Source organism: Ailuropoda melanoleuca, chromosome 12, assembly GCF_002007445.2.
Source record: "Ailuropoda melanoleuca isolate Jingjing chromosome 12, ASM200744v2, whole genome shotgun sequence".
NCBI classification, from domain to species: domain Eukaryota; kingdom Metazoa; phylum Chordata; class Mammalia; order Carnivora; family Ursidae; genus Ailuropoda; species Ailuropoda melanoleuca.
The window spans coordinates 69745836-69758443 of NC_048229.1; the positions used below are offsets into that span (position 1 = coordinate 69745836).

General features: G+C 38.9%; 1 protein-coding gene across 1 annotated transcript in view; it reads right to left on the minus strand.

Moving 5' to 3' along the window:
- Nucleotides 1–12608, minus strand: part of CFDP1 (craniofacial development protein 1) — a 119676-nt gene that overhangs the window by 106613 nt on the left and 455 nt on the right. Inside the window, exons 2-4 of the mRNA XM_002927717.4 lie at nt 5639–5756; nt 3954–4173; nt 3505–3632 (exon numbers count right to left, since the gene is read on the minus strand). Of these exons, the coding sequence (XP_002927763.2) occupies nt 3505–3632; nt 3954–4173; nt 5639–5756 (466 nt within the window). The remainder of the gene's footprint in view (nt 1–3504; nt 3633–3953; nt 4174–5638; nt 5757–12608) is intronic.

Consider the following 12608-nt stretch of genomic DNA (forward strand, 5'->3'; position numbering starts at 1 on the left):
AGTTTCTGGCTGACAAACATAACTGACACTGATCTGTAAAATAAAACTAGAATTACATTGTCAACAAATGGGATTTGAAGTTTAAGTGTATGCAAGAGTATGTTCTAACAGCACAGGTGCAAGACAAGAAATCAGATTAGATTAAGGAGCTGGTGCTATGCGGCGCCTGGGTGGCTCAGTCGTTAAGCATCTGCCTTCGGCTCAGGAGCTGGTGCTAGAACATAAAATTAACACACTGCTTCCTTATCAAGAAAAATCTTGCTACTAAAACAAACAACCCCACTACTACTGTTCTTAGTACAGTAGTAAAAACTGTAAATTATGTAAGACTAATGCATTACATTTTTCAATGACTGTCATTACATGTGATAAGCTGAAAGCTGACCATAAATGTGCACACGTTACATTGCACGCCTAGGTACCATGGCTACACAAGGGGAAAATGCTGTTAAGAATGATGAGCTTTGGAATAAACTTCGTGTCTTTAAAGGAAAAGGGTCACCAATTTTGAAGGTCTTAATTAGACAGTAAAACTTGGCTTATTCGTCTGATCTTTGGTATTTTTAATACTCTTAGAGCACCTGCATGCAAGGAAATGATTCGACATGTTTTTCAGTAGCAAATAAATTACCAGGGTAAAAATGAAAGCTCGAAGCCTGGAGGAACAGAGTTTCTACAGATTAACATGTTTCACTGAATGCTTTGAATTCCATTTCCTATCAAAAGAATATCCCCACACAGGGAATTCATGCACGCAGAATTCCTTGTTTCCACTGAAATATAACTTAATTACAAATTGACAGGATAAATTGTTGGACCTGGCTACTGATGAAGCACTGAAGACAAACTATGAAAATATGGTATACTGGCTTCATTTTGTATAAAAGTAAAAATAAAAATCTTGAACTTCCTGAAACAGCTTTAAAATCTTTATTTCCATCCTCACGAAAATATCTCTTGAGATGGGTTTATGATGAATGTTATTTTAAAAAAACAACAAAAACAAAACCAACACAGAAATAATTTACATGTACATCACCCTCCAGTAGTGCTGTCCGTATCTAACATAGACGCAATAAGTGAACAAGAAATGAGTTGCTTTGTCACATTAAAAACTAAAACTAATATACACAGATTTATTCGAAGTGTGCATCTATATGTTAAAGTACTGAGAATTGATATTTTACTCTTAATTTGTTTCAATTATAGAATGTAAAGGTATAAATATAACAGTGATTTCCTATACTAATTATCTATAATCACACTCTCAATAAACAGCATGTATAGCTATACAAATCTTTCCTATTCCTATTTGATGTTCATTTTGACTGTATTTATTGAAATGTAAGTTTATGTCTGTTGAATCTCATTAAAAATTTGGGCTTGTATTTTCTACATCCTTTAAATTTATTTTTCTAGAAATTCCTTTTTATTGTGTCTTTTTTTTTTAAGATTTTATTTATTTATTCATGAGAGACAGAGAGAAAGAGAGAGAGGCAGGGGCAGAGGGAGAAGCAGGGTCCCTGCAGAGCAGGGAGCCCAATGTGGGGCTCGATCCCAGGAACCTGGGATCATGACCTGAGCCAAAGGCAGACGCTTAATCGACTGAGCCACCCAGGCGCTTTTTATTGTGTCTTACAGAAGTATTGGTCTGCAACAGGTTGAAATTTTAAAATAAGCATCCTTGGGGTGCCTGGGTGGCTCAATCGTTAAGCGTCTGCCTTCGGCTCAGGACGTGATCCTGACGTTATGGGATCGAGCCCCACATCAGGCTCCTCCGCTGGGAGCCTGCTTCTTCCTCTCCCACTCCCCCTGCTGTGTTCCCTCTCTCGCTGGCTGTCTCTATCTCTGTCAAATAAATAAATAAAATCTTTTAAAAAATTAAAAAATAAAATAAAATAAGCATCCTTCAGCACAGATGTAGGTAATAATCTACATTAATGTGAAATTTACTGGATGTGACAGTTGCATTGTATCATGAAGGAGAATGCCCTCTGTTCTTAGGAAACTGCTGAAGTATTTAAGAGTGAGGTGTCATGATTCCACAAGCAATTCTCAAATGGTTCAGGCAAGACCAAAAGAGAAATACAGATCTAAATGGTGGAGAGAGAGGCAAAACATTAACCACCAGTGAACGTGTGTAATAAATACACGGGTGTTCATTGTAAAACTAACTCTGGCAACATTTCCGTGTGAAATCTTTCAGAAGAAAAGGTTGGGGGGGGCGCCTGGGTGGCGCAGTCGTTAAGCGTCTGCCTTCGGCTCAGGGAGTGATCCTGGCGTTATGGGGATCGAGCCCCACATCAGGCTCCCCCGCTGGGAGCCTGCTTCTTCCTCTCCCACTCCCCCTGCTTGTGTTCCCTCTCTCGCTGGCTGTCTCTGTCAAATAAATAAATAAAATCTTTTAAAAAAAAAAAAAAAAAAGAAGAAGAAGAAAAGGTTGGGGAGAAAAATTTTTTAAAAAATAAAAAGTTTTGCTCCACACCCTTTATAAAACTAATAATGCCAAACTCTTTATTTCAACAGCTATTTTTATTAGATGAAATAACTGAAATTGGAAACTAGACACTATTTTTAAAAATATAAATTTTGGGGCAAATTATATTTTCAGAGAGCATGCAGGTCTACTTAATTACTGCCAAGGAAAATAAATGTGACCATTTATAAAATTATTGACTGGCACCTTATCTGTTCCTATTTAGCTCTAAATTATAGATCTGCTGTTTCCAAGTAATAAAATTTAAAAAATGGGGAAGAGGAAATTCTAGGCATGTGGCTCTTACCTAGAACAGCCAGGAGGTTATTAAGCCCCTACTGTTTTTTTAAAATGATACCAAACCTATCAATCAATTTAAAAAATAATACTAAGATCAGGAAATAATATAGAAACCAAACTTCTCTCCTAGTACTTTCAATTTTTACCTGATTTCAGGGGCCTCCGTGGGACTCAGACTTCACAGCTAAGAAAAGTAATAAAGGGGGGCGCCTGGGTGGCTCAGTCGTCAAGCGTCTGCCTTCAGCTCAGGTCACGATCCCAGCGTTCTGGGATCGAGCCCCGCATCAGGCTCCCTGCTCAGTGGGAAGCCTGCTTCTCCCTCTCCCACTCCCCCTGCTTGTGTTCTCTCTCTCGCTGCCTCTCTCTCTGTCAAATAAATAAATAAAATCTTAAAAAAAAGAAAAAAGAAAAGCAATAAAGGAAGAAATGACTCAGCCAAAGTCACAAAGCATGACAACAAGCAGAAGTGAATACTTAACTCTTCCATTTTCTTGTTTCTGTTCAGCCAAACACTTCATGATACCCACAACTACATCACTGTATATGAAAGCACCTCTCCTCCCATGTTCCCTGATAATTCATGGAGCCACCGTTTCCCTGGAGTAAAAAAGAGAACTCTTCCAAAATATTATGATGATAGGGTGGAATGAGGACAGATGTCCAAAACCATTTAGAAAGATGCTCATTTCTAAAAGTGTTAGTTTTGAAGTTTGTAAAGGTCACCTTACCTGACTTCTTCACCAGCAAAATCAAACACCTTGGTGATTTTAACTTTTTCAGTTTCTTTCGGTTTCTCAAGCTCTTCTGCTCTGACGAACACTTTACTCGAACTTGTCTCTTCAGTTTTCTCTCCTCTCTATGAAATAGGTAAGAAATGCAATCAGTTTCACACAAGAATGAAACCTAAGAGAACCATCCCAACATTCTATTTACGGCTATTCTTAAATGTTTCATCTCTAAACAATTAAACACCTATCAGAAATATATTTGATTAGAAAGGCTTACATCTCCTACCATAGGAAATGCTTTGCTTTTCACTTGAAAGAATTATTATTAAAAGGCATCTAGTCTGATTTCCGCTATAAACATCAAATCTCATTTTGGAAATAAAAATGTCTATCTGGGGAACTTAGGGTATTTCTGGGGAAGCCTACATCTCATTCGGCTATCAACTTACGTTAACTTGTGTCTTTGGGGGCACTTTTGGTTTTGGTCCTACATCATTGAGGAAGCTGGCCCACAGCTCATCCTCCTTCTTCTTCCTTGCATCCTCTGCCCCGACGCCTTTCTGCTGCTCTGCAGCTGCATCTTCCTCCGCGCTGCTACTTCCCTCGGATTCCTCAGAGGCATCCTCCTCCTCCTCTTCTTCTAATGAGAGGCCACCTTGTTTTCTCTTCCTAATCACCAACAGTCACAAGAAAAAGGAGAGACAAAACAGATAACGCAAAATGATGTCAGCTATCCCTTCCTCAATTCCAAACACAATGTTGCAAACCTGAGAAAACTTTAAAATCCGGGGACTACTGATTAACACCCACCCTAGGGGGCAACAAGGGAGGTAAGCTGAGATTCTGTGGAAGAAAACAAGAACTGAGCTCTTACAGTTAGCAATTTCCCCCAAACACTTAGGATCAAAATATAGTATTCTACTTCTAAGTCAGGACCAGCTATTTTCACCAAGAAAACACCCAAAAATCACCTCGTTGAATCAATCTATCCAGAAAGTGTGTTCCAAGAATATACATTCCAATCAGAGAACATGTTCCATTGAGGACAGCCTCAAATTTATTTGCACTGTTTCTTCCTAGAGTTCTCAGGCGAGTGGGGGGAATCCATGTTTTATCCCCACTTTCTGAAAATTTGAAAGCTGGAATACAGAAAAACTCAAGGACAAAAGAACTGGGCCCATGACCTAAGAGAAAATTGTTTCTTAGTCTATTTGGACTTCACGTGAATCATCTAATACCTAAAATTCTTTTTTCCCTTTTTATAAACTATAACCTGCTTTTTTGCTTCAATGCCCAAAAAGACAGAAACACCAATCAGAGAGAGGTAAAAGACCTCTATGGAAGCTTTCCTTATCTGAGCTAAATGACCTGTCAGAATTTTCATAATTTGGGGGGGTGGGGGCAGGAGTGTAATTCAGTACCAGGTCTAAGGAAGGTAATTTGCTAATATTTATGAAAATTTTTTTTACTGCAGATAACTCCGGATCAAACAATTCTACTTCTATAATCTGATTTACAGATATACTTGTACCTGTACACAAAGCCATAACAAAGAATATTCACTGCAATCTTGTTTGTGGTAGTAAAGACAGGTATAATCTAAATGTCCCTCAATACGGGAATACTTAAATAATGCAAGGTGTAACCATATAATGTAACATTATGCAGTCACTGAAGAGAGTAAGGTATAGCTAAATGTACTGTCATGGTACACATCTCCAAGGTGTGAAACCATGAAAATGAGAAACTATAAGCAGAGAATGCCACTCTTTGTTTTGGGGGGAGTCTGTTTGTTTTTTTAAAGAGTAGGAAATATACACCTACATACATACACCAACTATCTCCGGCAACATAGTTCTTCTGAACAAAGCAACAAGGGATATCGAGGGTACACATTTTTGCTGTAATTGAGTTTTTAATTTTTACCAAGTATAGATGATACCTATTAATTTTTTTTTAAATTAAAGCTCAAAAACTTTTAAAGCTTGCTCAAGACTGAGAATTTAATCCTAAAACGTCACCAAATGTTTCCCTTGAATAGACAAAGGTAGGAAGAACTCATGAGACCAATCCCAGCCATCTGGATACTATGACAATAGCCCCTGACTTCTAAGGGCCTTGAGGGCAGCATCACCTGGCTGGAACGCTCTGAGCCTTTCTTTTTTTCCCTTTGGTTTTCTGTGTCTGCTCTTCACCATCCACTTCATCTTCCTTCACTAATTCATTTACATCATCTTCACTATACTCTCCACCTGAAATCACATAATAGAGTGATCAGACATACAGGAATAAAGGTTTTCACATCAAGACAATACATTTTCATTAAAAATAAAGTCTAGTACTTTCCTCTATTCTTTGTCTAACTAAAATACCATTTCCTTAGGGAAGTCTCCCCATCCCTGAAGACTAGGCTAAGTTCCCCTATTCTAGGCTTCCATGACAGTCCCTATTTCCCCCTATAAATGTACCCGCTTATATTTAATGCTTGCAATTTCTTTTTTTTTAAAGATTTTATTTATTTATTAGAGAGAAAGAGAACAAGCTGGGGGCAGAGGCAGAGGGAGAACAGGCTCCCTGCTGAGCAAGGAGCCCGATGCGGAACTTGATCCCAGGACCCCGTGATTTTTTTTTTTTTTTTTTTTTTTTTAANCCTGATGTGAGGCTCGATCCCATAACGCCGGGATCACGCCCTGAGCCGAAGGCAGACGCTTAACCGCTGTGCCACCCAGGCGCCCCAGGACCCCGTGATCTTGACCTGAGCCAAAGGCAGACACTTAACTGACTAAGCCACCCAGGCATCCCATAATGTTTGCAATTTCTGCTATGCTCTACATATCATGAGGACATAGATCTTGTTTGTTAAGTATGTGCTGAATGAATGAATGAATGAAAAGAAATTCTAATTCTACTACTATACTGTTCAAAGAAGAAATTAATGTTGCCATTATATCTTGGGTATCTTTCAAAAGTAATTAAAAGAGACCTTAACAAAAAAGAGGCTTAAAGACTTCCAGTTAGACACAGCAAAAAGAACAAACATGTCTAGCTCTCATCTTCAGACACTAACATTCAGGGGTCCCCAACAAGAGGGTGTTACCTGGACGCCCAGGATAACCACACTCTGTGGGCACCAGTCAATAAATCCTGTGCACATGGAGATTCAACTAGCTTTTTTCTTTTTTACTTCATGTAAACTTTTATTTGAAGTATAACACACACACTGAAGAACACACAAGTCTACCATACAGCTCAATGATATTACGCAAAGTGAACACACTTCTACAATCAGGCCCAGCTGAAGAACTAGAACATGAACCAGCATCCCAGAAGGCCCCTCATGCCCCATTCCAGGCATCAGCCACCACCCCCATCCAAGAGCCATCCTGACTCCAAATACTAAAGATGAGGTTTGCTTCTCTTTGGCCCTTAAACAAACAGCAGCCTACAATATGTACTCTCAAGTGTCTGGCTTTTTTCACTCAACATTCTGTATTGGTCACCCACACTGTTCACTGTAGCTCTAGTTTATTCACTCTCATTCTGAAATAGTGTTTCATTGCGTGACTGTACCACAATGTATTTATCCATTCTTCTGCTGATGACCATTTAGGTTGTTTCCAGTTCAGAGCTATTACAAATAGTACTGTTCTGAATATTCTTGTATATCCAATCAGCTTCTAAATATTTCACTCACAATGAACCAACGGCCACCAAACACTTGAGGAAAGCCTCCAATATGAAAGGCAAGACTGGAAACAAGAAAGGAATTCAGAGGAAACAGAATTTTAAAAAACCCAACAAAACGCTTTAAAATTAATATCCTCAAAGAGATAAGAGAAAGTATGGTATTTGTGAAACAGTGACTTAGACACTTTTCAAAAAACTTTAAAATTTTTCTAAAAACTCTTGAAAACTACAAATATGATGGCAGAGATTAAAAAAAGAACAAAGCCGATGAGAAGGAGCCAGTCATATGAAAATATGCAGAATACACATTGAAGGCTGAATACCACACACCAAGTGATAAGTGTGTCCGGAACAAAAGACTGAGTTCCAGGCTAAGATAGCAGTCTGAAGACAAATGTCATTTTGCTTCCCCTGAAACCCCAGTAAAATCACTACAGCAAAGACTTAAAAAACACAAACCTACAAGCTAAGGAGGCATGTAGTTGCATTGTATTTGTTTATATTTGCAAAAACCAACACTGGAAGGATAAACAAAATCCTAATGAAAACAGGTACCTTATCAGGGTCAGAGTAGAACAGAGTGGGATAGTCAGGGGCAGAAGCAAGAATCCTGTTTATCTTTCTGAAGATTTTTGAAAAGCCCTTAAATTAAGAACAGTTTGAATAAACAAATACTTGTTTGAATAATTAACAGCATACCCCAAAATAACAAAACTGACAAAGAAAGGATTTATTCCAAGGACCTCAGAAACAGTATTTTGACTATATACCCTTCGCAAGACCCACTATAAAAACAAAAAAAAAACAAAAAACAAACAAGAAACAACTCTCTTCGGTGTAGTAATGTTGGTATTTTGAAACTATTTCCTTTATACAATAGGTTTTTGGTTTGTTTGTTTTTTTTTAAGATTTTATTTATTTATTTGACAGAAAGAGAGCAAGAGCGAGAGCACAAGCAGGAGCAGCAGAGGGAGAGGGAGAAGCAGGCTCCCCACTGAGCAGGGAGTCCGAGGCAAGCCTCAATCCCAGGACTCTGGGATCAGAAACTGAGCCAAAGGCAGCCGCTTAACCAACTGAGCCACCCAGTTGCCCCTATATAATACGTTAAAGCAAGCAAGCAAGCAAGTATGTTAATCATGGCAGGAATCCAGATCTTCAGAGTAAAAGAAATAACACACGATTATGAAAATCAAAGAAATTAGATGAAAATTCAAATGTTAAAACTGAACTAAAAGTATCAATATGAGGGGCGCCTGACTGGCTCAGTAGGGAGAGCATGCAACTCCTGACCTCAGGGTTGTAAATTCCAGCCCCATGTTGGATGTAAACATTACTTAAAAATCAATTCTTAAAAAAAAAATATATATATCAATATGAACGCTCTTTTTAAGATAAATATTTTCTAGTTCTGTTCACTGAAATGGTACAGAAACAATGTCACTTTGGTAGCAATGAGCATCTCTTCAGAGTCCAGCTTATATGCTTTGATATGATTGATCATGAAAAGGGCTCCCAGCTAATTTCAGGTCTAAGGGAAGGAAAGCACCAGGTGAAAATGGGACATCTTTCTGTGTCAGAAAGCAGGAAAGTTATTTAAGAATAATGGGCCATGGGGCGCCTGGGTGGCACAGCAGTTAAGCGTCTGCCTTCGGCTCAGGGCGTGATCCCGGCATTATGGGATCGAGTCCCACATCAGGCTCTTCTGCTATGAGCCTGCTTCTTCCTCTAATAAAACCAAAATACACAGGGTGAATAAAAATCACCTTAGAGAAATGTTTCCTCATACTATGAGGCTAAGATTATCTGATACTAAAACAAGACAAGGAAATTACAAGACAACTACAGACCAACATCCTTCATAAACAGATGCAAAAATTCTTAACAAAATACTAGCAAACAAAATTCAGAAATGTATAAAAAGATTTTATTTATTTATTTATTTGGAGGGAGAGCGGGCAAGCAGTGGAAGGAGCAGAGAGGGAGGGAGAAGAAAGGGGAGGGGGAAAGAATCTCAACCAGACTTCATGCTGATACTGTGGAGCCCAATGCGGGGCTGGATCTCACAACCCTGAGATCATGACCTGTGCAGAGATCATGACCTAAGCCGAAATCAAGAGTTGGACACTTAAACAATTAAGCCACCCAGACACCCCAGCAGTGTTAAAAAAAATTAATACATCATGACCAAATGAGTTTTATCCCAAAAATAAAAGGCTGTTCGAAATCCAAAAATCAGTGTTTAATTTTTTATCAAAATTTAAAAATTTAAAAATCCCAATCACTATAATTCACCATATTAACAGGAAGAAAAATCACACATAATCTTATCAATAGATGGAGGAAAAGCATTTGACAAAATTTGCCTCTCAGCTAATCAGGAGTAGAGGGAACTTCTTTAATCTGATAAAATGCATCAGTGAGGAGGAGTATACGCAGACTGCCAGGGTTCAAATCCCAGCTCAGCTACTCTGTAGCTAAATGACTTTGTGTAATTTGCTTAAATTCTGTGCCTCAATTTTCTTGTCTACAGAATAGGGAGAATAGCACATACACAGTAATGTTATGTGAGTGAGCTAGTAACATGTTAGTCAATGTAAAGGACTTAAAACATGCACACACAGAATGCATCTGTAACCCACAGCTAACATACTAAATAGTGAAACACTGATAATTTCCTCTTAAAATTGGGAATAAGGCAAGGATGTCCACTCTCACCACTCCTATTCAACATCATACTAGAAGTCTTATAATCAAGAGCAGTAAAGCGAGCAAAAGAAACAAAAGGCAGACAAAAAAGAAGAAATAAAACTGTTTCTATTCAGACATTATGGTGTATTGGGGGGGTGGCCTTGGAACTGTCAGTTTTGGTGATGGTCACTAAGCATTTATCAAAACTGACAGAACAGTACACTGAAAAGAATAAATTTTACTGTGCATAAGTTAAACATTAAAATTTAAATTACTATTAATATTCATAGAGCAATAAGATACTTCACTATGAAATGAGAACATGATGCTATAAAAAATGACAAGGGAACAAAAAAGTTACTTGAATTTAAAAAACATGAAAGGAGGAAAAGATACAAGTGTTTAAGATATTGAGAATTTTCCACTGAGTGGAAAAAAGTCAAGAATTAGAAAATAGAAGGATAAAATTAGAGGGCCAGTCAAGAAGATCTAACATAAGATTCAACATCTGAATAATGAGATTTCCAGAAAAATAACAGAAAATGAAGAAAGGAAATTACCTCTCTCCAAAAAATTCCAGAAGCCCAGCACAATGGATGAAAACAGACTCATACCACAGTATATCATTGTGAAATATCAGAAAAATCAGGCGTAAAGAGAAGATTCTATCAGCTTCCAAAGACAAGCAGATCTTATATAAATGAACAGAAATCAGCAAAACAGACTTCTTAATAGAAACACTGGAAGCTAGCAAGTAATAAAACACCCTTAACATTCTGATGGGAAGCTATCATTACCATTACCGTATCATTATAACGCCTAGAATTATTACAAAACACAGAATTCTATACCAGACAAAATATCAATTATGCCCTGGGGTCACACACTTTTAGAAATACTGTTTTGAGAGGCACCTGGGTGGCTCAGTCGTTAAGCATCTGCCTTCAGCTCAGGGCGTGATACCAGGGTCCTGGGATTGAGCCCCGCATCAGGCTCCCTGTTCCGCTGGGAGCCTGCTTCTTCCTCTCCCACTCCCCCTGCTTGTGTTCCCTCTCTCTCTGGCTGTCTCTCTCTGTCAAATAAATAAATAAAATCTTAAAAAAAAAAAAAAGAAATAACTGTTTTGACACCTTGAATGTCCATTATACATCATCTGTCCTCAAGTAGTTGAGAATTTATTCTCATTTTGGTGGAGCACGCCAAGGAAAAAAGATAACACAGGACCCAAGAAATGGAATCCAACAGAAAAAGGAGATAAACGGAACACCTGGAGTGGTGATGGTGACAAAAGATCCTAGATTTAGAAGTGATAAAATCAAGGAAAACAGGTCAGAAGGCAAAGACGGACTTCAACATGAAACTAAACGATTCTTTAATGAATCTGATTGCCTTGGGAGATTACCTACACAATTCTGAGAGTTTAGGGTCAAATTAATAGTAAGGACATAGACAACTAAGCAACGACAAAATGGTAACTATTAATTCCACACAAAACAAGTAGTGTAGGAAAACAATCACAGTATATACCACATGGTTCAGACCTGAATGTCTGATGTGTTCACCGTCATTACAAAAAGGTAAACATGGAATACTGATCTAACCAAAATTGGACATAGTAACAATGGCAGGCTGGGAAGTTGGGGAGGGCCTGAGGGTGAACGGGTGTGCGTGTTGGGAATGATCAGGATGACCTAAGAGGGTATTAAAATGAGACCTACCAAGCATGAGTTAAGTCAACATAAAAGGAAAACACCAAATTAAAAGGTGGAAAGCAGTTTCTCCTGGGGAGGAATGAACAGGGATACAGGGTGATGGGAACTGCTGGTTTTCAAAACAAGGCTTTTAGAAATATTTGACTTTTTAAAAAATATTTATTCATTTTAGAGATGGAGGGAGAGGCAGAATCATAAGCAGGCTCCACCCCTAGCAAGGAGCCCAACGCTGGCTCAATCTCACCACCGTGAGATCACGACCTGAGCCAAAATCCAGTCCCACTCTCAACGGACTGAGCCACCGAGGCGCCCCTGTGTTTAAGTATGGGTACACACAACTTTGATTAAAATGAAAACCAGTTTTCAAATAACCACTCTGGCCATTACCATAAGACCAATGTTGGTGGACACGAATGGAAACGGAATCAGGGAAACCAGTTGGGAAGCTATGGCTAATCCTAGTGAAGAATAATGGCAGTTCAGTAACAAAGATTGGCGAGGAAGCGGTCAGAAACCAGTTGCCCACGTAGACACAACAGAACTTACCGACTGCTTGAACCAAAAGAGAGAAAAAAAGGATGAATGATTCAAAGAGTTTTTGTTTTGTTTTTCCCCTGAGCGACTGTATGGATAGATACTTCAAATGAGATGGGAAGTCTGGGGAAGGCGCAGGATAGGGAAGGAGTAGGTTTGAGTGATAAGATTTATTTTGGCCCCCTCTAGTTTGAGAAGCCTATACCAAAGAGAGAGAGAGAGCCTGAAAAAAGAGGAATGGGTACACATCGCAAAGAGACAAAATCCATCATCAGATGAACTTTCTAATAACCATTGGAGGGCATACAGTGGCTAGATTAATCTTGGACGTGGTGCTAGCTAGCAAGTCCCTCGGGACGGAAGGTCCGACGATAACGTCCACCGCTCACACTGCCTTTCAGAAGACTTGAGCGCTGGTGCGGTCTGTCCGGGCACCGACCGACACCGCCCGCATCCCCAGAGCAGGGAGGTGTTCACGTGCGG